The sequence below is a fragment of the Acinonyx jubatus genome, chromosome E3 (genome assembly GCF_027475565.1).
Source record: "Acinonyx jubatus isolate Ajub_Pintada_27869175 chromosome E3, VMU_Ajub_asm_v1.0, whole genome shotgun sequence".
Classification (NCBI taxonomy): domain Eukaryota; kingdom Metazoa; phylum Chordata; class Mammalia; order Carnivora; family Felidae; genus Acinonyx; species Acinonyx jubatus.
Window position 1 is genome coordinate 32,286,995 of NC_069398.1, and position 24,621 is coordinate 32,311,615.

Here is a 24,621-nt window from a genome sequence, read left to right on the forward strand (position 1 = left end):
GAGAATGAAAGAGCCGACCGTGGTTTCTGCCGTTGAGTCCTGAGGCCCCCTCGGGACGGGGTGGCGGCTGACTTGTGTCTCTGTGGCCTGGATGTGCGGAAAGGCAGCAGGGGTCCTCCGATGCCGCCTGGTGTAGGACCGCCGGGTGCAGAGGGTGGCCACGGGGCTCCGTCCCGGCTGGTGGGTGGGTGTTGACGGGGGACACGGGGGATGTCAGACGCGACGGGTGAAGGGGCCTCCGCTGACTGTCCGTGTCTTTGGCAGATCTCCCCCCCAGGTACCCGTTTCAGGCCCTGCCGCCGCACTACGGGAGGCCCTACCCGTTCCTGCTGCAGCCCACGGCGGCGGCCGACGCCGACGGCCTGGCCCCCGACGTGCCGCTCCCGGCCGACGGGCCCGAGCGCCTGGCGCTCTCGCCTGAAGACAAGCCCATCCGCCTGTCCCCCTCCAAGATCCCGGAGCCGCTGCGGGAGGGCCCGGACGGAGAGGCGCTGGCAGAGCGGGAGGTGAAGGCGGAGGTGGAGGACATGGACGAGGGTCCTGCCGAGCTGCCCTCGCTGGAGTCGCCTCTGGCGCTGCCCGCCGAGGAAGCGCTGACGGCCCCGAGCCCTGCGGCCGGCTGTGGAGGCGGCCTGCTGGAGGCCCAGGCCCTGAGCGCCGGCGGGCAGGGGGTCGCGGAGGCCCCCGGGTGCCCGGACTTCGCGGAGGGGGCCGAAGCGCGGGTCGACTCACCCGGCCGGACGGAATCGTGCGTGGCTGCCCCGGACCTGGGGGCGCGACTGACGCCGGAGACGCTGGTGGAGGCCAAGGAGGAGCCGGTGGAGGTGCCCGTCGACGTGCCCATGGCTGTGCCCGTGGTTGAGGCGGTGCCCGAGGAAGGCCTAGCCCAGGCGCCCCCGAGCGAGCCCCGGCCCGGCCTGGAGTTGGCAGACTGTGACGTGCCCCCCGGGGACGGAGAGCCCCTGAGTCTGGAGGCCCGGGAGGCCGCGCCTGTGCCCGGCGGCACCTGCTTCCTGGAGGAGGAAGGCTCCGACCAGTTTCTGCCTGGCCCGGAGGACCCGCTGGCTGGCATGAATGCCCTGGCGGCGGCTGCTGAGCTGCCCCAGGCCAGGCCTCTGCCCTCCCCGGGCGCCGGAGCCCAGGCCCTGGAGAAGCTGGAGGCGGCGCAGAGCCTGGTCCTGGAGCAGAGTTTCCTGCACGGCATCACCCTGCTGAGCGAGATCGCTGGGCTGGAGCTGGAGAAGAGGAGCCAGGACGTGGGAGGTGAGTCGCCATGGGCGGTCGGTTTCTATGGCATTTTTGGTGGTTTTAATTTTCCTAAGGATTTAAACATTTTGAAAGTCCCCAGGATGGGGTGTACCCGTACCCATTTTTGAAAAGTTGAGGCAGAAATACACGGGGCAGAATTTGTCATCTCCGCCGTTTACAGGTTAGTAGCGTTCACGTGCGTTTGTGTTGCTGCGCGCTCGGTCTGCGGGCTTCTCTGTGAAGTTTCTCCTGGTTCTGTCAGTGCCGCGTTTTGTATTAGCATGATTCTTTGGGTTGCGGGGGACAGAAAGGCTCATTTGAACTGGCTTAGAAAAAGGGGAGGGAAATCGATGGGCTCTCGGCAGCCAGGTACAGCGGTAATTAGGTAATAAGTTTCAGGTATGGTTGGATCTGGGCACTCCGTCATCGGGAGTTTCTTGTCCTGTGTACCCCTTCCCCGTCTCTCCCTCTCCGCCTGCTCCACTTTTCTGTCTGTTGTCCTCATTCACGGCAGGCCCACTGTCCTCTTGGGGGTCACCCAATACTTCTCGCAGGCCCACGGGCCTGCCCAATTCAGCAGACTCCCAAAAGAGGCCACCTCTTTCCTGGTGGCTCCGGCAAAGATATTTGATTCATTCTCGTTAGCTCCCTGGGGGTTCATGCTTTGTGCAGAAGCAAACTCTCTGGGCTGGGAGATGGGTTGCAACGGGCTGATTGTGCATCCTCCCCAACTCCCCCCTCCCCCCCCCCCCCCCCCCACCATGGGGCCGTCCCCACCGGGCTGCAGGGAATGGGTGCTTCAGCAGAAGGGCAGCGACTTCTGGGCTGGGCACAAAAAACACGGGTGTTCAACACAGAAACTCAGGGCGCTCCAAGAAATGTGTACAGGAGGAGCCGTGGGCCAGGCAAGCCTTGCCACCCCACGCTCGGCCCAGAATCAGCACAGAGGAGGGAGGGGCCCAGGCGACAGCTGTCAGAGAGATAATAATAGCGTTGCCAGTGTTTTGGTGCATTTTTTCTAGAACTTTTTCTACACACATACGCTTCTAAAATTAAGATCATTTTGTAAACAATGCCGTGTAAGCTGCTCTCTTCACTTAGCATATTTTTTATTAAATATTTTCTATAGCTATGTGTCTTTATTTTCTTCTTTTTTTTAAAATTTGTTTTGAGAGAGACGGTGCGTGAGAAGGGGAGGAGAGACAGACACGGGGAGAGAGAGAATCCCAAGCAGGCTCTGTGCTGCCCATCGTGGGGCTCGGACTCACAAACTTTAAGATGATGACCTGAGCCCAAGTTGGATGCTTGACCACTGAGCCACCTAGGCACCCCAAAGCTCTGGGTCTTTAAATGTTTTCTTAGGGGACAGTCGAGTTTTCCACCTAGTGGAGGCCCCAGCCTTCAATGCCTTAGCTGGCCCTAGGTTGTTAGGCATTTGAGTTTGCCTTTGGTTTTGTTTTATTGTTGTAACTAATGTGACAAATCTTTGTCCCCACCGCTGATATTCCTGGGGGTATATTCTCAGGGGTGGAATTGCTGGGACCGAACAAAATCACATTTTCAAAGCTTTTTTATTGCCATGGTCACATGGTCCCCCGGAAGCTTGGACAAGTGATGCCCACTCCCCCACACCCCACAGCTGTCTGTTGTTTGGTTCTTGTTCTCCAGTTCCTTCTTTTCACTCATTTAAATAGTTTGGTACAAAAAATTATTTTTTGGAAAGCGACAAACCCCCTCTTGATCCTACCAACAGTTGGTGGGTTTTCCGTGAGGGCCACAGAGCATAGCCCTTGGCCCTGTCAGGTGGTGATAGGTGGCAGGTGGAGACACTGGGAGGGGGACAGGATGGAGGAGGGAAGGGTGGTCTCTTACAGAGGGAGGCGCTTCTGGGTGAAGTGACCCAAGGAAGGCCAGGGAGGAACTCTTCTGGGGGATTTGCTGATGGAACAGCACCTGCAAAGGCCCTGAGGTCAACAGTACGTGTAGCACGTTGGAACCAGAGCAAGGAGGCTGGGGCTGGGGTGGAGTGGGAGGAGGAGAGTGGTGGCCACCAGGGGGTTGGTGGGAGGAGGCGGGCATGGGGCCCTGGGCACCCACTGGAGGAGGGCTTGGAGTTAGTGATAGGATCGGACTTAAATAGTGTCATTTTGGGGGGCTGTGTAGACACTTGACGCAGAGGCAAGGGGGGATGCAGGAAGGCCCAGGCCCTGGGGTGGTGGGTAGAGGTGAGGAGCAAGAGGATTCTGGGTAGAAGTTAAGGTGGAGCAGCCAGAGGGCTTTGCCAGCTCCGAGCTGGTGTAAGAGCGACTCCGAGGTTTGTAGCCTGAGCCGCTGGAAGGGCAGACTTTGCAGGAAGCAGCGGGAGGAGGTTTTGGGACCCACAGCTGGTTTCTGCATTGGAGGTGTGGCCCGTGGCTGGATCTGTGACCCTGGGCTGGAAAGCACACTTGGAGGTGCCGGTGTGCAGGGGTGTGTACGTAGCAAGGGTGAGGGAGAGGCTGGCGGCCCTCTTCTCTACCCAGCAGGCAGCTGCCGATGGAACGCCGAAGAGGCCCCTGGTCGCCCATCGAGCTTCCCACGGCCCACAGGTCACCCCTGCATTGGTACAGCCACGAGGCTGTGTGTCAGCCAGGCCTTCTGTCACAAGTACCACAGACTGGGGGGCGTCTGGATGTTCTAGACCACTGTGTGGGCAGGGCTGGGTCCTGCTGAGGCCTCTTTCCTGGCGCGTGGACGCCGTCTTCTCCCCGTGTCCTCGCCCGGTTGCCTCCGTGCTTGTCTCCAGCTTTCCCCTCTCTATAGAGAAATAGTCCTACTGGATTAGGGCTCATCTGGTCACTTTAACTTGGTGTCCTCTGTAGAGACTGCAGATAAGATCACTTTCTGAAATACTAGGGTCAGAACTTAAATGTGTGGATGGCGTGGGCCGGGGGGGGGGGGGGTGGGGCACGATACATCCCGTAGCAGATGGCCTAGAGTCACCAGGCTCCCTGGCCTCAGTTGTGAGAGCCTCAGCCAGACTGGTTTGGAAGGTGAAGGAGGTGACAGAAGCTGCACCTCGGTCCCCTCCTCTGTGATGGAGCGGTGCTCTCCTGCCTTACCCAACCACTGAGAATCTTCCGGTTCGGACGACCTTGAGGGGTGGTCTGGTGCAGAGGCGTCACCTCGGGGTGGGCCCTCGTGAGCTGATGGGGTTCACTGCCGTGCAGCCTCCGTGCCTGTAAGAGCAAAACCGCGGTTTCTCAACTGGCAGTGACCCGGTTGGTTGTCGCAGCTTGGGGGAGTACTGCTGACATCTAGTGGGGAAAGGCAGGGGATGCTGTTGAACCTCCTACGGCGCAGGCCCAGGATGGCTGCCCCCATCGCAGAGGATGAGCTGACCAAAACGTGCGTGCGTAGCGCCAAGGTCGAGAAGCCCTGATCTGTGCGAGACCATCAGTGATGTCTGTGTTATGGAACCACATGCGTCGGTAGTAAAGAATATGCTTTGAGGGCGCCTGGGTGGCTCGGTCGGTTAAGCATCCGACTTCAGCTCAGATCGTGATCTCGAGGTTTGGGAGTTCGAGCCCCGCGTCGGGCCCTTTGTTGACATCTCGGAGCCGGAAGCCTGCTTCGGATCCTGTGTCCCTTTTCTCTACGCACCCCCCTGCTCACGCTCCATCCTTCTCTCTCGAAAATTAATAAACGCTAAAAAAAATTTTGTTTAAATATTTTTTTTTCTCAGGCATGTGTGGAACATTCATAAAAACTGATCACATGTTAGATCACAAAGACAACGCCAATTAAAAAAGAAAACTGTTACTCTGGGAGAGACTGGAGGGGAGATGGGTGGCGTGCCCTTTCTGAAGGGTAGTGGGAATATTTATTAGATAAATGCACATACCTTAATCGTGTTGATCACAGAGAGGAATTTTCCTGAAACACGTGTCCTTGCTGTGTGCCTATGCCTCCACTACCCACCCCCCCCCAAAACAAACAAACAAAAAAGAAATGCCGTTTAATGGGGGATTACTTAGATTAATTAAAACTGAGCAATGCAAGAGAACTCTAGGCAGTTGTTACTGGGTTTGGCCACATAAAAGTTGCTGACCTGTAGAAATGGCAGTTATAACTCATAAGGTCCAAGCTAATGACATGTGGTAGATTGCCGTCATGCGCTACCGTGAAAAGAAGGGTAGGTGGAAAAAGGTGTGATACCGTATGTATGCGTTGATGCTGTTCCCATATTTACGAAGGATGCCCACGGACGTTGCGTGTGTTCGAGTGGGGGTCGGTATTTTTGGAGCCCTCTACCAGAATGTCGAGAGTGGTGCCTCTGGTGGCGGGGCCAGCTTTGTGCTGGGGCGGGGAAGGTTTTCGTTTCTTCGCACCTTTCTGCTTGGTTTGTCTTTTTTGTGTTCTCCTACTGCTTTTGCAGTTTATGAAACTTAATTTGGGCCCTTTTCTTCCTGAATATGAAAACCATGCATATTCCCTGTGGAAAGTTTAAAGGACTGATGAGCAGAAAGAGGCACAGCCCAGAACGCACCTCTGTGGGTGCTTGGCCGCCCGTGGCCATTTTCTCTGTGCGGCAGTGGACGTTTGGAACAGAGCCGTGCCGTGTGCCCCGGCTTTTTTGCCTGTTCTCTTCACTTAGCACCATTTCTTGGCTCTCGGCAAGGCCGGGGTCCCGTCAGCATCGTGGGGGCCATGTGGCCTCGGGCAGGCCCTGAGCTGGTCCTGGGCTCGTTCTTCTCCCTGTTTGGGGTCTGAGTGGGGTGGGCTGCCCCCAGGGAGCACGGCGGGGCGGGCACAGAGGCGTGGGCTCACCTGCCTCCTATGTGCAGGTGCAGAGCGGGGCCCGGTGGTGCGGCCCTCGCTGGAGAGCCTGCTGGCGGCCAGCAGCCACATGCTGAAGGAGGTGCTGGACAGTCCCTTCGTGGACCCGCTCAAGAACCTGCGGCTTCCGCGGGAGCTGAACCCCAACAAGAAGTATAGCTGGATGCAGAAGAAGGAGGAGCGGGTGAGGTGTCCCGGGCCTGTCTTTGCCTGCCTGTGGCCCGTGGGGTGGGAGCAGAGATGGGTCCCCCAGAGACTCCATCTTGCTGGGGACATGGCTGACTTTGGAGTTGAAAGGGCTTGATCTGAGTGCAGGTTCCACCGCTGACTTGCCGTGCGGTCCTGGGCAAGCCGTATCTCCTTTCTGGGTCTCAGTTTATCCACGTGATAACGGGTGACCGCCTGACGGGTCAGGAAGAGCAGGCCTGGCTGTGCCCCTTGGTGCCTGTGGGCCTCTGTAAGCGATGGATAACACGATGGCCCACACTGTTGGGAGCGGCTGTCTCGGGCCGCTTCGGCCTTGACGCGGCCCTGCAGAGTTGAGTTTTGGTCCCCGTCCCACGTTCTGCCCACGGCCAGGGCTAGTGAAGTGGCAGGTGAGGCGTGAGCTGGGCCCCGGTCACCATCAGGCCTCGCCGCTCCCATCTGAGCGGATGCCTGGCCGGGTGGTGGGAGCCGGTGGGCATTGGCATCCTTACCCCGCTCTCCCCGCAGATGTATGCCATGAAGTCCTCCTTGGAAAGCATGGATGCCATGGAGCTGGACTTCCGGATGCGGTTGGCTGAGGTCCAGCGGCGGTACAAGGAGAAGCAGCGAGAGCTGGTGAAGCTGCAGAGACGCCGCGACTCCGAGTGAGTGTGCACCCCGGCCGCACCCCAGCCATACCCCGCGGCCCCGGCCGGCCGGGCGACAAGGCCGCGGCAGGCGGCGCCCTGGTTGGGCTCTCGTAGGCGCTGGCGCTCAGTAGGTTGGCTGTGGTAGGCCATTAGAGGTGTGTGTGGACCCGAGTGACGTGTGTGCATCGTATGTCCTTCTCCGCGCCCCCCCCCCCCACCCCCCAGGTTCACAGCCGAGCGTGTGATTCTTTTTAAGGGACAGGCGCGAGGAACCCCATAGAAGCTTGGCACGCAGAGGCCCTGGCAGGCCGAGGAAACGGACCCACGCCCTGAGCACCCTGTCGCCCCCCCGCAAGAGAGGGAAGAGCCGCAACAGTAGCGGAAAGTAAGGCTGGCCCCTCGGTGGGTCGGGAACTGGCACAGAGCTCGGAGGGGAGGAGCACAGGCCCACGCAGGGCCTGCGTCTGGGCACCGGGGACCTCGAGTCCCTCGGGCTCCGACCCACCTGGTTTGGTAGCTCTCAGGGAGCACGGTGCCCGCCGCCCGGGCCAGGAGGGCGAGCCGGGCGAGTGGCGGAACGGACAGGCAGACTCATCCACCTGGCACTGAGTGGGCAGGTGACCCCAGTGAGAGAGGTTTCTGTGCCATGAGCTAAGTGCCTCGCCCGTCTTCCCGCCACACCTGCTTTCTCCACGGTTAGGGACGAATTCCTGCTCTTCTCGGTACACTTCCTCCCTGCAGAGGGATCCGCTGAGCTTCCAGCCCCCTGGGACGGGTTCTGACTTGTGCTGTCACTTACTTCCCTCCGTGACTGACAGCGTCACTCTTGTCCTCCTGGCCTGACCTGTTGGCTTGTCGTGCCCGAGCCTGTGACCCGGGGCCGCTCCTTTGCACACTCCTTGAGCGGCAGCAGGAGCGACGCGTGGCGTCTCTGGAGGTTTTCTTGAATGGTGGCTGGGATGAGAGCTCTTCCTCCAGGCTGAGCGTGGGCAGGAATGATGCTGCGGTCTTCCCTGGGTGTCATGGAGTAGCAGGAGCTGAATGAGGCCCATCAAAAGAGCGGGGTTGGAGTGTGCCCCAGCCTGGGACGTCGGAGCAGGGCAGACAGTCGGTGGCCTGGTGCTTGGCTTGAGGAAGCAGAGGGGCCACAGGGTGCCCCTAAAAGGCGCAGGAGAGGCAGTGGATCGGCCACAGGGCTTGTCAGATCACCCCAAGCGTCCCCACGACTTGGATTTGTCCTCCTTGGATGTTCCTGTTTGAGGAGAGGATGGAAAGAGGAAGAAATCCCCTAAAACCAGCCAAAGGAGGGTAGGGAAGCAGTTCCCGAAACCACAGGGGCTGGGCCGCCAGCACACAGCCACTGGTTAGGAGCACGGCCTCTGGAGGTGGGCGTCTCTTCCTACCTGTGAGTCCCAGCTCCATCCAGTGTTTGTTGTGACCTTGGGCTGGGTGTTAGCTTTTTGGAGCCTCAGTTTCCCCACGTGTAAAAACAGGATGTGGAACATTGTTTTGTGGCTAAAGTATCAAACGCTAACCCGGAACAGAACACATAGTAAGCACCAAGTAAAAATTAGCTGCTTTTATTACTTGTGAGGGTTTAGTTTAAAGTAGGCAAGAGAAGCCTTCAATCTAGGACCGTGTCCCGACTGTCTGAATCCCAGGGGTGCAGGAGACCAGCCAGTGGCTCTTACTCCCCTTCCAATCCTGGGGGATTTCTTGGACATTTCTGATCTTTACTCTTGGCATGTTTTGATAAGGTGTGTGTGTGAGTGTATGTGTGAAGAAGCACAAGAAAGAGGCCAGCAGAGGATACTGTCTTGGAGAAGTGTTTCTTCTTTCCGGTTAAACTCTCATTCTGCCCCACTCACAAATAGAATCCCAGCACCATAGTTTTACAGGATCCGTCTCCCCAGATTCGTCACTCTGCCATCACTGTCTGTGCTTCGACATCCAGAGCCCACCCTTCAGGGCTGTGAGGGCGGACCCCCAACCCTTGAGTCTTTTCTGGCCAGCGTGCTGACCAGCAGTGCATCTGGGTTTCAGGCTGAGCAGCAAGCCCCTGCTGACGTCGGATGAGTACGAGCTTGGAGCAGGGATGAGGAAGAGACACAAGGGACCTGAGGAGGAACACGATGCCCTGGTTGGAACAGGGAAAGCTAGGGGCAGGAACCAGCCTTGGGACGAGCACGAAGCCTCGTCGGACTTCATGAGTCAGGTCAGTAACCCTGTGTTCCAGAGATGCTGCCATCTTAGAGTAGAAGGTCTGCAGGGTGTGCCAGAGTTCACGCTCCCTTTGCAGGTCTGTTGGCCCCACCTGCTGCACAGACACTGTAGAAATGATTGTCTTAGTGCCAGAAGGGCTGTCCTCTAGTCTTCCTTATTGCACAGAGGAGAAAATCCAGGCCCAGAGGTCAGAGACTTAACCAGAGTAGCGCAGCCTCAGGTAGAGCGGAGACGGAAAGCCACTCCCCCCCACCCCCCATGCATGCTCCGTGACCCTTTGCTGAAGCCAGGAAGAGAGATTGCAAGTTCTTAACCAGATAACACAGTTACTATTGTTTAACAGTGTAATTGTTCAACGAGCAGCTCCACCATTCTGTAGTTCTCAGAAGCAAGGGGGCTTGATCCCATCGTAATTTCCTTGTGAACTCTCCAGAGGTAATGGGGTGAGAGCCAGCTCCTTGATTTTTCTGATTTCTGCAGAGCATTGAAATCGGCCACTTAAGGCCCTTGTCTCTAAATACTAATGTACCTTGTCATCTTTCCCCATAAGGCCCCATGCAAGGGGCTGTATGTTGATTTGGCCATCAGAGCGAAATAACACACATAAGGGGGATTGCATCCAGGAGGAGGGAATAGAGCCAGTTTGTAGATCAGCATCCTTTATTCACAAATTGTGAAGGATACTTTTGTTGTTTAAATGGCCCTATCCCAACTATCCCCCGCCTTACAATAGATTACCTGATTCAAGAAAAACAGAGACAAAACGTTCAAACGAGGGGCATTAACGGCTTTGAAACTGCACATTTCCCTTTGACAATGAGTGACTACAGCAGACTTGGAACCAGGAATTTAATCTGTGAAATCTTGAGTCGCGCTTTCTGCTTCGGGCATCCAGGGCACGCTCGTAGGGCGTTCTCTTGTCGGCTAGGCCCATTTAGTTGGATGGGCTGCTTTAGGTGGGAATCCATGGTATGACCTGGGTTTTCCATCTCGGTTCCATGCCTCTGACCTAATCCAGCTGCCTTCTGCTCATGGGCTGTGCTGCCTGCTTGAAGGGCTTCCCTAGGAGGCACCAGACAGCGCCAGGCAAAGCCAGTGGAAATGCCAGTGTTCTTGAGAACCGTAACCGCAGTAACAGCTCTGTGATAAAAGCTTTGTGGGCCTGATCTTGTTCATCTTCAGAAAAACCCCCAAGATGCCCATACATAATTATCGCCGATTTACAGAGCAGAAGAATTGAGGCTAAGAGGGGGTGAGCAGCTTGCTAGAGGCCACAGAGGCAGGAGGAAAGGACCGGAGCCCAGCTTCGGCACAGCCTGGGCACCGAAACACACGATCCTGTTTTGCCAAACGTCTTAACCCGTGACTCCCCAACTTCCCTCTCCAGCTAAAGATTAAAAAGAAGAAGATGGCCAGTGACCAGGAGCAGCTGGCAAGCAAGCTGGACAAGGCCCTCTCCCTCACGAAGCAGGACAAGTTGAAGTCGCCCTTCAAGTTCTCGGACAGTTCTGGAGGGAAGTCCAAAGCGAGCGGGGGCTGCGGCAGGTACTTGACGCCCTATGACAGCCTGCTGGGCAAGGACCGGAAGGCGCTGGCCAAAGGCCTCAGCCTGTCTCTCAAAGCCTCCAGAGAAGGTAAACACAAAAGGGCCGCCAAAGCCAGGAAGATGGAGGTGGGCTTCAAGGCCAGAGGCCAGCCCAAGTCGGCCCACTCCCCGTTCGCCTCGGAAGTGAGCAGCTACTCCTACAGTAAGTAGCGGACGCCGCGCCGCCTCGGGGCATTTCCTCTCCTCAGTCTCCTCTCTCCGCATCTCGTGGGCGCTCGAACGACTCCTGCTTTTGCGCGGGCTCCAGGCCGGAAGTGCGTGCGTGGGGTGGGGGGGGGGGTGGGTGCCTAAAGCAGAAGTGCCTGTGATTGGCGGGCGCCCGTGATTGGCGGGTGGGAGCGGAAGTCCGCCTGCCCTCGTGTACCGGCCCTCCGCTTGTTCGCGGGGAAGCCGGCAGTGTGGGAGGCTTTGCGCCACCGAGTTGGCGGCCGCTGGGCCTAGAGCGGTCGCTCGCGACGACCATAGAGAGGAGTCCGTCTCCCCTGCCCACAGGCGGCTTTCTGTCCTGGGGCCGGAGATTCAGAGGAACGGTGTCCGGTGTCCGTGGAGCGGGCGCCGTGCTGGTCGGCGCACCGAGGGCTGTGCGGGCCGTGTTTCGCTTTGTTTTCGACAAAGACAGTCCTCCAGGTGGCTGCCCCGCGTTGTTCCCGAGGGTGGAGGCCGAGGCCGGGCGAGGTTGACCGCCAGGGGTGGGGAGTTGGCGGGGCCCGGATGGCTCGGCTCCCAGGACGGGAGCTGTGGAGCCTGGGAGCGCAGCCGCGGAGGGGCTGAGCGGTCTCGCACTGGCCCGGAGCCTGCCGCATCGGAGTTCCTTACCTGGGCTGTGGGCCTTGGGCCTTGGGCCCGCCCGCCCGGCTCTCCAGGGGCCCCGGGGCCGCTGCGTGGTGCGTGTGTGGGCCGAGCCCCTAGTGCCCAGGACCGATGCGCACCAAGCGTGTGGCCGCCGCAGGAGAGCCAGGCGGGGCTTCGTGGCTCCTGGCAGTTGTCCGCGGGGTTTGTTTTGGGAGTCCCCAGGCTCCGACTGGGGTGGGCGGCTTTTCCCCTTGACGACTGCCTGGCTGTGTGCGTCTAGGCTCTCGATTGACTCTGCGTGGTACATGAGGTGTCGGAGGGCAGCGGTTGAACGTCACGTGCAAGAAAGCGGACACTTGTAATGTTATTAGAAAGTTTGTTTTCTTAAGGAAAGGAAATAAAGTTTTGTGGACATGGGGTTATCATCGTCTGCTTCCCATGGCTGTCCTGAACTTTAAGCGAGTTCACGTCGGTGAAGAGCTTGACGCGCGCGCATGCGTGTGCATACGTGTGTGTATGTTTTAATGTTCGTGGTTTTGGTTGCTGTGGGCTGAAGGGTCTCTAGGGCTGAAGCAGAGACGTGTGTGAAGTAAACAGCGCCTTTGTGGCTTATGTGCCCAGGACATGCTTGATTGCGATAGCTTTGATGGCCCTCCGGTCGTAATGGGTATGATCCGAGCAAGAGTGCCCAGGCCCATGGCCACCATGAGCTCATACCAGAAACTCCTAGCTCTGGAGGAAGAGGGAAGAAGGGTTTTCCTCTGCTGTTTGTATCTCTGCTGGTTTTAGAACGATGGAGGGAGTGGGGAGCATTGCTGTGGCTCTTACGTTTCAAGGGTGAGTGGCCGCTGGGTGTCGCCTGGCTGGTTGCCAGGTAAGAGTCCTGTACCTTCCCACTTCTAGGTGGCTGGGGTACATTTAGAGACCAGAGATCGGTTCAGCCGCTGAGATGTTTGGCGTGCTCTGAGCCAGTGAGTCTGCTGTGCGCACGTGTGTGTGTGCACAAAGCGATGTTCAGATTGTTAGTCTAGCTGTTGGGTCTGTGCCTAAATTCCATCGTCCAGGTGAGAAGTGAGTAAACGTTGCAACATACAGGTTTAAAGGTCTGACTCCAACTAGATGCTGGCTCTGATACGCGGCTGGATCTGGAGAGGGCCCTCGTTTGTATTTTTTATGTTGGCTTTTCCGCGGTTCTAGGTAAGCGAGAGTACACGGTCACAAAGAGGACAAGAGTGTTTTCTAGCACAGGGATGGCTGGGAGGAGAGAACAGAACGTTCTTCTCTTTCTCGCTTTGGGGTTTTACAACTCTTGCGTTGTAGGGGTCGGGGACATGCCTGGTGGGAAGCCGATTCGGTTGTCGTCACCCACGAGTGGCTCTGGCCTGGGATGCGGCCTTGGGAATGATGGGCAGGGGCCTGGTGGGGCTTGTCTTTGTCCTAGCTCTGCCTGGAGTTTGGAGGCCATCCTGCCGTTGGGGTCTTGACGTGGAAAGCCCAGGTAGAGGAGGAGGCAGCCAGCGGACACTGCGTCCCCCTCGCCTCCAGCACCCGCCGCGTATAGTTTTCTCGTGGACTTGCAGGTGGCAGGTGCTGCCAGAGCTGTGTCTCTGTTAGTGTTCCTCTTGTTCCGAGTGGATTTTATCAGATCAAGAGGTTATAGTTTCTGGCTGCAGAGCCATTTCTTTCAATGAATTCTTGCTTGGGATGGGCTTGGAAGGGGCCAGAGCTGTGCCTGCTTGACCGTGGCACCCCCCCCCCCCCCCCGCAAAGCTGGGGGATCCTCTCCCGGGAGAGCTTGGAAACCCTGTCCTCACCTGCACGGTGAGGCCAGAGACAGGGAAGCCAGCAGCAGTGTGCTGGCAGCCCGGCCCTTCGATAGGAAAAAGTTGGGGGGAAGCCTTGAGTTGTCCCGTCATTTGCCAGTTTCCTTGGCGCAACCGCTTTCACGATGGCCCATCTCGACGCGCCTTTGGGATACTGCTGGGCGGGGAGTTGGGGTGCGCGTGCGTGATTGTCGTCGTGAGCCTGCCTGTGCCACCCTGTGCCGGGGCAAACGGGTATTCTGGGGGAGAAGAGCTTTACCGGGGCCCTTCCTTTCTTGGGCCTTGTCCCTCCCCATGTCCCCACGTGCTGGGTGCAGTGACCTCCATGACCACGGGCGAGACCCTCACGAGTGTGGGGCTCCTGCCTCCCCCCCAGGGCCCGGAAAGGCCTTGGCAGAAGTGGCTGTCTGGTGGGCGGGGCCGGCAGCGGCCAGCCCGGACAGGACAAGCTCTGTGATGCCTGCGGCTTGGAGGCCTCCCGGGCGAGAGGCGAGAGGTCCAGGAGGTGGGGCACGGCTTGTTCCGCAGCCAGTGGGCATTTGGACCTCTCTGCCCTAGCACGCGCCAGGGCCTTCTCGAAACCGCTGGTAGCGAGAGACGCCAGCCCTTCCCCGCCCAGCACCCCATGACTTACTGTGTCAAAAACTACTTTGACTGCAGATACGGACTCAGAGGAAGACGAAGGATTCCTGAAGGACGAGTGGTCTGCCCAAGGCCCGTCCAGCTCCAAACTGACGTCCTCCATCCTGTGTGGCATGGTGGCAAAGAACGGCAAGCCGGCCGGGGGCCCCAAGCTGAGTGAGCGGGGCCTGGCGGCCGCCCGGACTCTCAAACCCAAGCCGGCCGCCGGCAGGAAGCAGCCCTTTTGTTTGCTGCTTCGAGAGGTCGAGGCCCGATCCTCCTTCAGCGATTCCTCGGAGGACTCGTTTGACCAAGGTTACTAGCTCCAAACACAAAATACCTTCCGTGTTTCCTAGCGAGAGAGTGAGTGAGAGAGAGCGCGAGAGAGCGAGCGCGAGCGAGCGAGCACGCAGGAGATGGCAGGAGATGGCGGGCAGAGGTGGCCCGTCTGGGACGCCTCGGGAAGGGCGGCCGTCTTGGTTCTTGGCAGCGTAGCCTGCTGTATCCGCCTGAGTCTTTATTTTTGTTCTTACCTGTACCTGTATCATTGTGATAACGCCACGGCCTGGCTCTTTTTGAGCTCTTATATGGACTGTTTTTAGTCTCCACCCTTGTCCATTCTCCCCCTCTGCCCTCCTCCTCGCCTCCTCTGCCCCCTAGACCGCAGGCCTGGGTTGGGCGCTCTCGGGCGCGGACCCGGAGGAGGCCTCCGAGGGACATTTTGTAAATGGAATTCTGTCGTGTGGGCGTGTGACTTGATGTTTGTACCGCGATTTTGGTAATACCAAGCTTTATTAAACATACCGAGTTCATTTTTAACTAAACCCGTGTGCCTTGTCTCTCTTGCTGTGTCCTTACTAGACCGTTAGGTTGCTGCTCCCCCCATTTTGTCCCTCCTTCCCCTCCCCCCCGCCCCTCCCCCCCCCCCCACCAAGGGGCAGAGCTGGGGTGTGCAGTCTGCTGCTCTTTTCTATTGTTCAGATGTCCCCGGTAGCTCTTGGCATGCGTTTCATTCTTCAGATCGAAAGTCAGCTGCGTTCACCTCCAGCTTCATCTTTCTTCCTTTTTTTAATTTTTATTTTTTTTAGCTGCTTGTTTGTTTTTTTATTTTCTTAAAGCTCTGTTCCTGCGTAACAGCGGTTTAAAAATACGAACACTCGTTTCCTAACACATATTTCTGTTTTAAAGGGCATGTAGGCAGTGCAGGGTCAAGACCATTTGCTGCCCTGAGTTTTGTTGTGAGATGTGAAAGCGTGGGCCTCATTGTCGTGTTGAGCGGCGGGGCACAGGCTTCGGCGAGAGCACTGGCCTAGGAGCCCACAGGCCTGGTCTGCTGGCACCCCGGCCCAGCCCGGGGAACCTCACTCGCCTCACTTGTGAAGAGAGGGTGGGGTTCAGTGACCCCTGCGAACACCCTGGCTCTGACTTTGCCCGGGTTAGGTGCGTCCCAGGGGCGGCGGGGGAGCCAGAGGATCCCTAAGTGTTTCCTCACCCTACTTTAGCATTTGCTTCAGGGTGGACCCTCCCTTCAGGGATTCCCAGAGCCCGGACCCCACGCTCCCTGAGTGAGGCCCAGACACGTAGAGGCCAACCTGGACGGGAACTGGCTTGGGCCCTGGGGCTGGACTCTACCCTGATTTCGTTCCTGGTCCGCCTTCTCCCTGCCCACGCCCCTCGTCCTGATTGGCCCACATCCGTTTTGGGTGACCAGGAGACGGCACAGCAGGGGGCCAGGTGCCCTTGGGACTCTGCTGTGCTGCTGCCCTCAGTCTGGGCCTCGGGGGGAGGCCACTAACCTATCAGCCAGCCTCCTTTGCCTCCTTTGCCGGGTCTCCCTCAGCCCTGGCCTCTGCAGACCAGTCTGGCTGGTTCATCATTCTCCCTCCTTCCCTGACCCTTTCCTTTCCTCCCCGGGCTCCTCCCCTTTAAAGCCAAAGTTCCTGCTTCCATGTTTTTAAGCTCTCCTGCCCCAGCTCAGATCCTGTAGAGAAGCAGGTAGCCCTTCCCGATCCGATCTCTTCGCAAGGGGCCATTGGCCCAGAGTGGGCAGAGGGAGCCAGGGGCCCTCAGACCAGGCCGGATGCAGCCGTGGAGAGAGCCCAGATAGGGGGAGGGGAGGGGCCTTGCTGCGCACACCAGCTGGTGAGGTCTTGACAGGAATATTTGGGTAATAGGGACTTCTGACATCCGGTACTAAAACACCTGACTGCTTGGCTTTCTAGTGTCTGCTCTCTCCTCCCAGCAGCTTGACCATACCTTCACCCTTGATCCCTACCCATGATGCTTTGAATGTCTGTTTTGGTCTCTTGCATTTGCTCTCACGCTGCACTCTGGACGCAAAGCGAAGGCTGGGAGTAGGGCAGACGGCGCAGCGGGTCACTGAGCTTGGGTGCGAGCCTGGCTCGTTGCTCCGTAGGTAGGCAAAACCCTTTTCTTTGTGTCCCCTCTGCACCCCCCCTCCTCGGGGTTTGCCCCCATCGGCTATGGCAGCAGCGGATTGCTTTGGCATTTATCAATCGGGTTTTGGAAACCGAACCAAGTTAACAACAGACAACCCCACTGTACTGAGCCAAGAGATTTTTGTTGGTGGTGTTTTTTGTTTCTTTTTGTAAAAAGAAGTTTTTCTCTATTTCCTTGGGCTTCTTTGTTGGGACTTTTTCTACCCTCTGCCCTTGGCAAGCCCTGTGACCTCAGGTGTGGACAGCTCTAGAAAGGCTTTCTTGGTCCGGAGACCCCCTCTACTCCCCCTGCCCCGCAGACCCCAGCCTGAGTAGACCGGCCACCATGGGAAACAGCCAGTGGGGGCTTGTCACGCTCCCAGCAGCCGGAGGTGGGGAGCGTCTCGGGAGACCAACATCATCTGTGTCTCCGCTTTGGGGGAAGCACGCCCTGGTTTTGACTTTTCCCTTCCAAGCACTCTCCCGTCTCAGGGTGCTGGGATTGGGCCGCTGCTGGCTGACTGGTGTCCAACATAGACATCCCGGGCATCCGGAAACCCAGAGCCAGCCCTCCCCCACCGGACGTTGCCGATGGGGGACTCCTGGATGGGAGAGAGTTCTGGAGTCTCCACACCTGAGCAGCCAGGGGAGGCCTTCTCTACAAGGGAAAACCGGCCACACGTCTGACCCCGTGCCCCCACCCCAGCCAGCCCCCCGCCCGCCACCCTGCTCAAATTGGCCCACCCCAGGGAGGCCCGCTGTGGGGGACCCAGGCGCTGTCGAAAGTCTGCCTACACTTAGCCTGCTTTGCCGCTGGGGCCCGCTGGGGCGGAGACAGAACCATGTGATGTCTGCAATGTGAATGGACCGCAAGTGCGCACTGCCTGCCTGCTTGCCCCGCTGGCCTCCATCCTGCTTCATCCATTGCTCCGGGGGGGCCGGGTCTCCTCCTCCCGCTCCTCCTCCTCCCCCTCCTCCTCCTCCCCCTCCTCCTCCTTTCTCCCTCCTCCCCCTCCTCCTCCTCCTAACAAACCTCTGTCTCTGCCTCCTGCCTTTCTCAACTCCCTTCAGGGATTCCTTGAGCTCATCTCCACCTTCCTCACCGAGGGGTCGCTCGGCACAGACCGAGGCTCCCTCGGTAAAGGGTTAGACAGAACCCCTGCCTCCATTGGCACACCCAGGGCCACCACTTTGGGCTGTTAGTTGCACGCAAGCAGGCAGGTGGCTTGGGGCGTGGTGCGAGAACGTGGACTTCGCCAGCTGTCTCTGTCCCTCTCCATCCCCTGAGCCCAGGTGCTTCCCAAGGTAGAGTAGGGGGGATCTGGGCCACCTCCGTATTTCCCTTCCCCCTTCCTGCTGCAGAGGGGCACCTGCAGCCTCGCCTGGCCCTGCCCTTGGTCAGCAGCCCCCAGAGCCACCTTCACACTCCCAGCAGTCTGGGCAGACCCCACCCTTGGGCAGATGTCCCTTGGGCATCTCGTGGGCAGTTGGCTTCTGATGCTCTCGTGCCTGCCTGCCCTTGTGGTGTTAGGCTGTCTCTTGGGGAAGGTCGGAAGCAAGCTCGTTACCTGCCTACAGTCTCTTGGAGGGCTTGGTTCATGTGCAGGGAGCACTGCCTTTCCTGCCCTGCCTGCCAGCCTGCCACCTGCCCTGCCTTTGTTCCCACGGCCCGAGCTGGGCTCAGGGCTGCAGGTTCCCAGGCGGGAGGCCGGTTCCCATGGAGAAGTACATCTCTGTTCACCAGCTGGAGACACAGGCTGAAGCTCCTTTAGATTCTTTCCAGGAGATTCTGGGTGGCAAGACAGCCAGGCAGCCCTGGGTTTGAGTCCTGCCTGAGCACTTGGCCGCACCGAGTCTCCGTCTCCTGGTGTAGAGTGGGCTGACCTGGGTGCTTCTCCCTTCCCAGCTCCCCATGGGTCGTGAGGCATATCCAGCTTGTGGATCCCTTGGCCTTGGGGACAGTGGCTTCTTTCTGCTCAACAGGCTTGCCCTGTTTGTTTGATGCTTGTTGAGCCTGTGAAGTGCTTTCTTCTACATATTGGGAGCCTCCCCTTACCTTGGGGAGGGGGGGCACTGGGGAGACCACCCCTTGCCACAGATGAGACAATAGGTGCTCACGGAGGGCTGAGATTTGCCCCAGGCTTCTTGGCTCAGGGGGATCCTTGGAAGTCAAGTTTGGATCCCAGCATCTGCTCAGGGCTACAACCCAGGGGGTTTCCAGTCCCCCAAGAGGAGATCAAACTCCACGTTCTCTTACCACCAGCCCCAGACCCCCAGGCGCCTGAGTCCCCAGGGCCCTCTCCTGCCTCCTTTCTGTCCCTCCCTGGCCTCCTCTTTCCTTCTCTCCTGCCTCTTTCCTCAGCCTCCATGTTGTATGTCGGGGCGTGTGTGTGTGTGTGTGTGTGTGTGTGTGTGTGTGTGTGTGAGACGGTGGAGAGAGCTGTCTCCAGTCCTTGTCCGTGTGTCTGTCCCCCTCCCCACAGCACAGGTGCATGTGGTGTTCCCCGTACAGAAACCCTCCGATTCCCAAGGCCGCTGCCCACCTCTGGGCTGTCCGGGATGCCCATGTCTTGGGCTTGCTGTGATGGGGTCACTGGGCCATCGGGGGGACTTGTGGGCTGGTATTGGACCACCCCCGGCCGGTGAGGAGTGAGGAGCTAGGCTGGAGCTGTGGCATCCCTCGCTGGTGCCCCGGCCGAGCAGGGGCGGTGGGGGGTGGTACCCACCCGGGCCAAGGCTCTGACTCGCCCCCTGTTTTCTGCACCAGATGAGAGCTCCGAGGAGGAGGACGAGGAGGATGAGCTGGAGGAGGAGGAGGACGAGGCTGCCGGCGGCTATAGGCTGGGGCCCCGGGAACGGGCCCTGTCGCCAGGCCTGGAGGAGAGCGGGCTGGGCCTGCTGGCCCGCTTTGCAGCCAGTGCCCTCCCCAGCCCCACAGTGGGGCCGTCCCTCTCGGTGGTGCAGCTGGAGGCCAAGCAGAAGGCCCGGAAGAAGGAAGAGCGGCAGAACCTGATGGGTAAGTACTGGCAGGTGGACTTGCAGGGACGCCGCTGCCCCATCCTTCGGACAGGAAACCAAGGCTCGGAGGAGGTTAGAAGCAGAGCTGGGGGGCCAGTGGAGCCCTGCCTCGTGGGCCCCCATCTCCTGAGCAGAGTGGTCCTGGTGATGTGGGCCCGGCCCGCCCCAGGAGGGGTCGCCAGAGCTCTGCAGGTGACCTTCACTGTATGTGCACCTGACGGATGTATGTAGCCTGGCCCCGTCCGCTTCAGGCGTCCGGGGACGGGCCGTTCCGGGAAGCTCAGAGGCCTCAGATCTGCGCCCTGGGGGGGCTGGAGCAGCCCAGGGGAGGCTACTCCAGGTAGGTGACACCCAGGCTGAAGCACGACAGAGAGGAGGCACTAGGCTAAGTGTCATAGGAGAAACACAGGTACAGGTAGAGGCACAGGCCGGCCACGCAGAGGTTTGGAGGAAGAGGAAGCCCCTTCTGTCTGGGCATTAGAGGCGGTTCAGTCGGCGAGATGGCCATGCAGCCTGGGGTGGGGGCCCGGAGGAGGTCATCCCTAGGGGGTTGCCGGGCGCCGTGTGCCTGTTAGCCGGAATCACCGTCCAGCTGCCCACATGGGCAAATGGAGATGGCCGGGAGCTCCGGCAGGAGACGAGGCCTTGTCCTGGGCCCACTTCTTCCTCTCTGCCTGTCTGGTCGTAGCCGTGCCTTCTTGGGACAAGCAGGGGACCTTCTCCTGGGCCCACCTCCATTCTCACTAGGCCAAGTGTCCCCACACGGACCTGGCTTACCTGCATCCAGGGCGTTGGAGACTGAGATGGTCCCACGTGTGTGCGCTGACCTGGGCCTGGCCCGCCCTCCCGGCCCCTCTCTGGGTCTCGGAGGTCCACGGGGAGTCCCTCCTGGCAGGGGCCGGGACAGGGAACATGGGCACAGTACTGCCACCCTGCTCTCCCCCCAGGTCTCCCCCAGCTGCCCCTGGCTTCATTCCTTGCAGGCTCCAGGACGAAGGCTCATTCCTGCGGCCTGTACCGCCCCCTGGGACCCCATCTCTGGGGCAGCCTCGCAGTCTCCTTCCTCCTCCTCCTCACTCCCTCTCACCCCACGTCCTGCCGTTGTTCCCTGGGAACTTAGGGCCTGGTTCCCCCGGACAGTGGCGCTGGCCTCCCTTCCGGCTTGCCTTGCTTAGGTTTTCTTTATGGTGAAGCAGCTGGAGGGCTTTTCCTCAAAGGTCGCACTTGACCAGACCACTTCTCTGCTGAGAACCTCTCACTGGTCCCCCATTGCCCTCTGGTCACATTCTACCTATCTGCTCCCCCACCCTCAGGCTGTGGCCGCTCAGACACCCATCATCCTGTGCACCTCCCCCAGCCTCACCCCCAAATGCACCAGCCATCCTGGAACCTGCCGGCTTCTGCATTTCACCCAGGTTGTCAAATGTATCGGCAGAGTTTACATCATCCACCCGCTGCCCCCACCCCATTTTTTTTTTTTTTTAAACTCTGAGGGGTCTGTAGTGATGTTTTCTTCTTCATTGCTGATACAAATAACTTATTTCTGCTCTATTTCTTGGTCAGTGTGGCCAGAAGTTATCAATTTTATTAATTTCTGCTCTTTATTTCCTTCCTTCCTGTTCACTCTTGGTATAATTGCCAACCACTTCCTATTTTTTAAGGTGCAAGCTTAGGTTATCAACTTGGGACCTTCTTTTTTTTTTTGTGGAGACTTGTAAAGCTCTCTCTCAACACTGTTTGAGCTGCATCTCATGCATTTTATGTTGTCCTGTGTTTAGTATGACTCAGTTCAACACATTTCTTTTTTTGTTAATTTTATTTTTTTTTAATTTACATGCAAATTAGTTGGCATTTAGCGCAACAATGATTTCAGGAGTAGATTCTTTAAAGCCCCTTACCCAGTTGGCCCATCCCCACTCCCACAGCCCCTTCAGTAACCCTCAGTTTGTTCTCCATATTTATGAATCTCTTCTGTTTTGTCCCCTCCCTGGTTTTATATTATTTTTGTTTCCCTGCCCGTATGTTCATCTGTTCTGTGTCTTAAAGTCTTCATATGAGTGAAGTCATATGATTTTTGTCTTTCGCTGACTGACTGATTTCAGTTAGCATAATAATACCCTCCGGTTCCATCCACATAGTCGCAGATGGCAAGATTTCATTCTTTTTGATGGCCGAGTAATACTCCATTGTATATATAGACCACATCTTCTTTATCCGTTCATCCATCGATGGACATTTGGGCTCTTTCCATCCTTTGGCTATTGTTGATAGTGCTGCCATAAACACTGGGGTGCATGTGCCCTTTTGAAACAGCACACCTATATCCCTTGGATAAATACCAAGTAGTACAATTGCTGGGTCATAGGGTAGTTCTGTTTTTAGTCCTTTGGAGGAACCTCCATGCTGTTTTTCCAGTTTGCATTCCCACCAGCAGTCAAAAGAGATCCTCTCTCTCCATATCCTCGCTAACGTCTGTTGTTGCCCGAGTTGTTCATATTAGCCATTCTGACAGGTGTGAGGTGGTATCTCATTGTGGTTTTGACTTGTATTTCCCTGATGATGAGTGATGTTGAGCAGTTTTTCACGTGTCGGTTGGCCATCTGGATGTCTTCCTTGGAGAAGTGTCTGTTCATGTCTTTTGCCCATTTCTTCACTGGATTATCTGTTTTTTGGGTGTTGAGCTTGGTAAGTCCTTTATAGATTTTGGATACTAACCCTTTATCTGATACGTCGTTTGCAAATATCTTCTCCTTTTAGTTTTGCTGATTGTTTCTTCAGCTGTGCAGAAGATTTTTATTTTGATGAGGTCCCAATAGTTCATTTTTACTTTTGTTTCCCTTGCCTCTGGAGACGTGTTGAGTAAGAAGTTGCTGTGGCCAAGGGCAAAGAGGTTTTGGCCTGCTTTCTCCTCGAGGGTTCTGATGGCTTCCTGTCTTACATTGAGGTCTTTCACCCATTTTGAGTTTATTTTTTGTGTCTGATGTAAGAAAGTGGTCCAGGCTCATTCTTCTGCCTGTCGCTGTCCAGTTTTCCCAGCACCACTTGCTGAAGAGACTGTCTTTCTTCCATTGGATATTCCTTCCTGCTTTGTCAAAGACCAGCTGGCCATACGTTTGTGGGTCCATTTCTGGGTTCTCTATTCTGTTCCACTGGTCTCAGTGTCTGTTTTTGTGCCAAGTTCAACACTTTTCTTAATTTATCTTGTGATTTCTACTTTTATCCAATGATTATTTACAAGTATTATTTATTTTCCAGATATGGTGGACATTACCTTGTTATTTACTCGTTACTGGTTTCTAACATAATTCCATCTTGGTCAGAAAGAGTATATAATTTCAATCTTTATTGTTTATTTATTTATCTTTTGAGAGAGAGAGCGCGCGCACGCGCGTGTGCGTGAGCACGAGCAAGGGAGGGGCAGAGAGAGAGGGAGACACAGAATCCGAAGCAGGCTCCAGGCTCTGAGCTGTCAGCACAGAGCCCAATGCAGGGCTCGAACTCACAAACTGTGAGATCATGACTTGAGCCAAAGTCGGAGGCCCAAGCAACTGAGCCACCCAGGCGCCCCTATAATTTCAATCTTTTAAAATTTGAGGATATATGGTATTTCCTAGTAAATGTACTGTGTGCACTTAAAGAATGTGATTCTGGCGTCATTATACACAGTGTTCTGTAAGTCATTCCGTTCTATCAGGCAAGTCAATGTGATTGAAAGTATTAAGATCTTGTGTGTCTTTACTAGTTGTCTAGTTTTATCAGTTGCTTACAGATACATATAAAACCTCCGGCTATGGATTGCAGGATTTTCTTTCTCCTTATAATTTAACTCTGGACGTTTGCTTCATGTATTTGAAGCTCTGTTATTGGGTGCATATGTACGTTTATGAGTTCCTGTTTTCCTCTTAAAGTGATCCTTTTATTATTACCAAGTGTTCTATCTCTTAATATATTTTGTTTTGAAATCCCTCTTACCGGATATTAAACTGTCACTACCTTTTTTCTTTTTTTGAGAGAGAGAGCACACCCATGAGTGTGTGCAGAGGATGGGAGGGCAGAGGAAGAGGGAGAGAAAGAGGGAGAATCTTAAGCAGGCTGCACGCCCATCGTGGACCCAGATGTGGGTGGGGCTTGGTTCTATCTCATGACCATGAGATCAAGACCTGAGCCGAAATCAAGAGTCGGATGCTTAACCTACTGAGCCACCCAGGCGCCCCACACTCCACCTTTGTTAATGCTTCCTATTTGCGTGGTATGTCTTTTTCCACTCATGTAGTCATTTTACCTTTGTCTTAATATGTAAAGTCTCTTTTAGACAGCTTATAGTTGGGTCCTTTTCAATCTGTTTTGTAATCTCTGTCTTTTCATTGGAGAGCTTAATTTTTTAACATCTAATGTAATTATTGACATTCTCAGGTTTGAATCTACCCTTAAATCACAACTTTGTGGAGCTATAATTCACATCACATAAAATTCATCCTTTATTTTCTTTTTATATATATTTTTTAACGTTTATTTATTTTTGAGACAGAGACACAGAGCATGAAGGGGGGAGGGTCAGAGAGAGAGGGAGACACAGAATCTGAAACAGGCTCCAGGCTCTGAGCTGTCAGCACAGAGCCCGACGCGGGGCTCGAACTCACGGACCGCGAGATCGTGACCTGAGCCGAAGTCGGACGCTCAGCCGACTGAGCCACCCAGGTGCCCCTAAAATTCATCCCTTAAAGTGTACGATTTGATGGTTTTTTTTTGTATTCACAGAGCTGTGCAACCATTATCACTGTCTAATTTCAGAACATTTTTATCCCCCCGTCCCCGACAAGAAACCCCATACCTGTTCATATCACTCCCCCTATTCCCTGAACCACTATTCTCTGTCTTCTGTGGATTTCTCTATCCTGGACATTTCATATAAATGAAATCATACCACATGTGGCTTTTCGTATCTGGCTGCTTTCAGTTGTTGTAATTGTCTGAAGGTTCATCCATGGTATATGTCAGTACTTACTCCTTTTTTTTTTTTTTTTTTAGAGCAGTTTTAAGTTCGTCGCAAAATTGAGAGGAAGGTACAGAGATATCCTCTATACGTGCTATGCACCCCCCGCACCCCCGCCCCACGCACAGCCTCACCCCCCATCATCGGCATTCCCCACCAAAGTGGTGCATTTGTTACCATTGATGAACCTACACTGACCCATCAC

General features: G+C 56.4%; 1 protein-coding gene across 6 annotated transcripts in view; it reads left to right on the plus strand.

Moving 5' to 3' along the window:
- Positions 1 to 24,621, plus strand: part of TNRC18 (trinucleotide repeat containing 18) — an 86,240-nt gene that overhangs the window by 36,635 nt on the left and 24,984 nt on the right. For 5 of the 6 annotated variants that reach the window (XM_053213310.1, XM_053213311.1, XM_053213314.1 and 2 more), the window contains 8 exons: positions 265 to 1,263; positions 6,075 to 6,250; positions 6,781 to 6,917; positions 7,159 to 7,287; positions 8,946 to 9,117; positions 10,513 to 10,873; positions 14,007 to 14,282; positions 19,173 to 19,421. In XM_053213310.1, coding sequence (XP_053069285.1) covers positions 265 to 1,263; positions 6,075 to 6,250; positions 6,781 to 6,917; positions 7,159 to 7,287; positions 8,946 to 9,117; positions 10,513 to 10,873; positions 14,007 to 14,282; positions 19,173 to 19,421 — 2,499 coding nt within the window. The remainder of the gene's footprint in view (positions 1 to 264; positions 1,264 to 6,074; positions 6,251 to 6,780; positions 6,918 to 7,158; positions 7,288 to 8,945; positions 9,118 to 10,512; positions 10,874 to 14,006; positions 14,283 to 19,172; positions 19,422 to 24,621) is intronic. The other variant, XM_053213312.1, reaches the window with a different exon arrangement.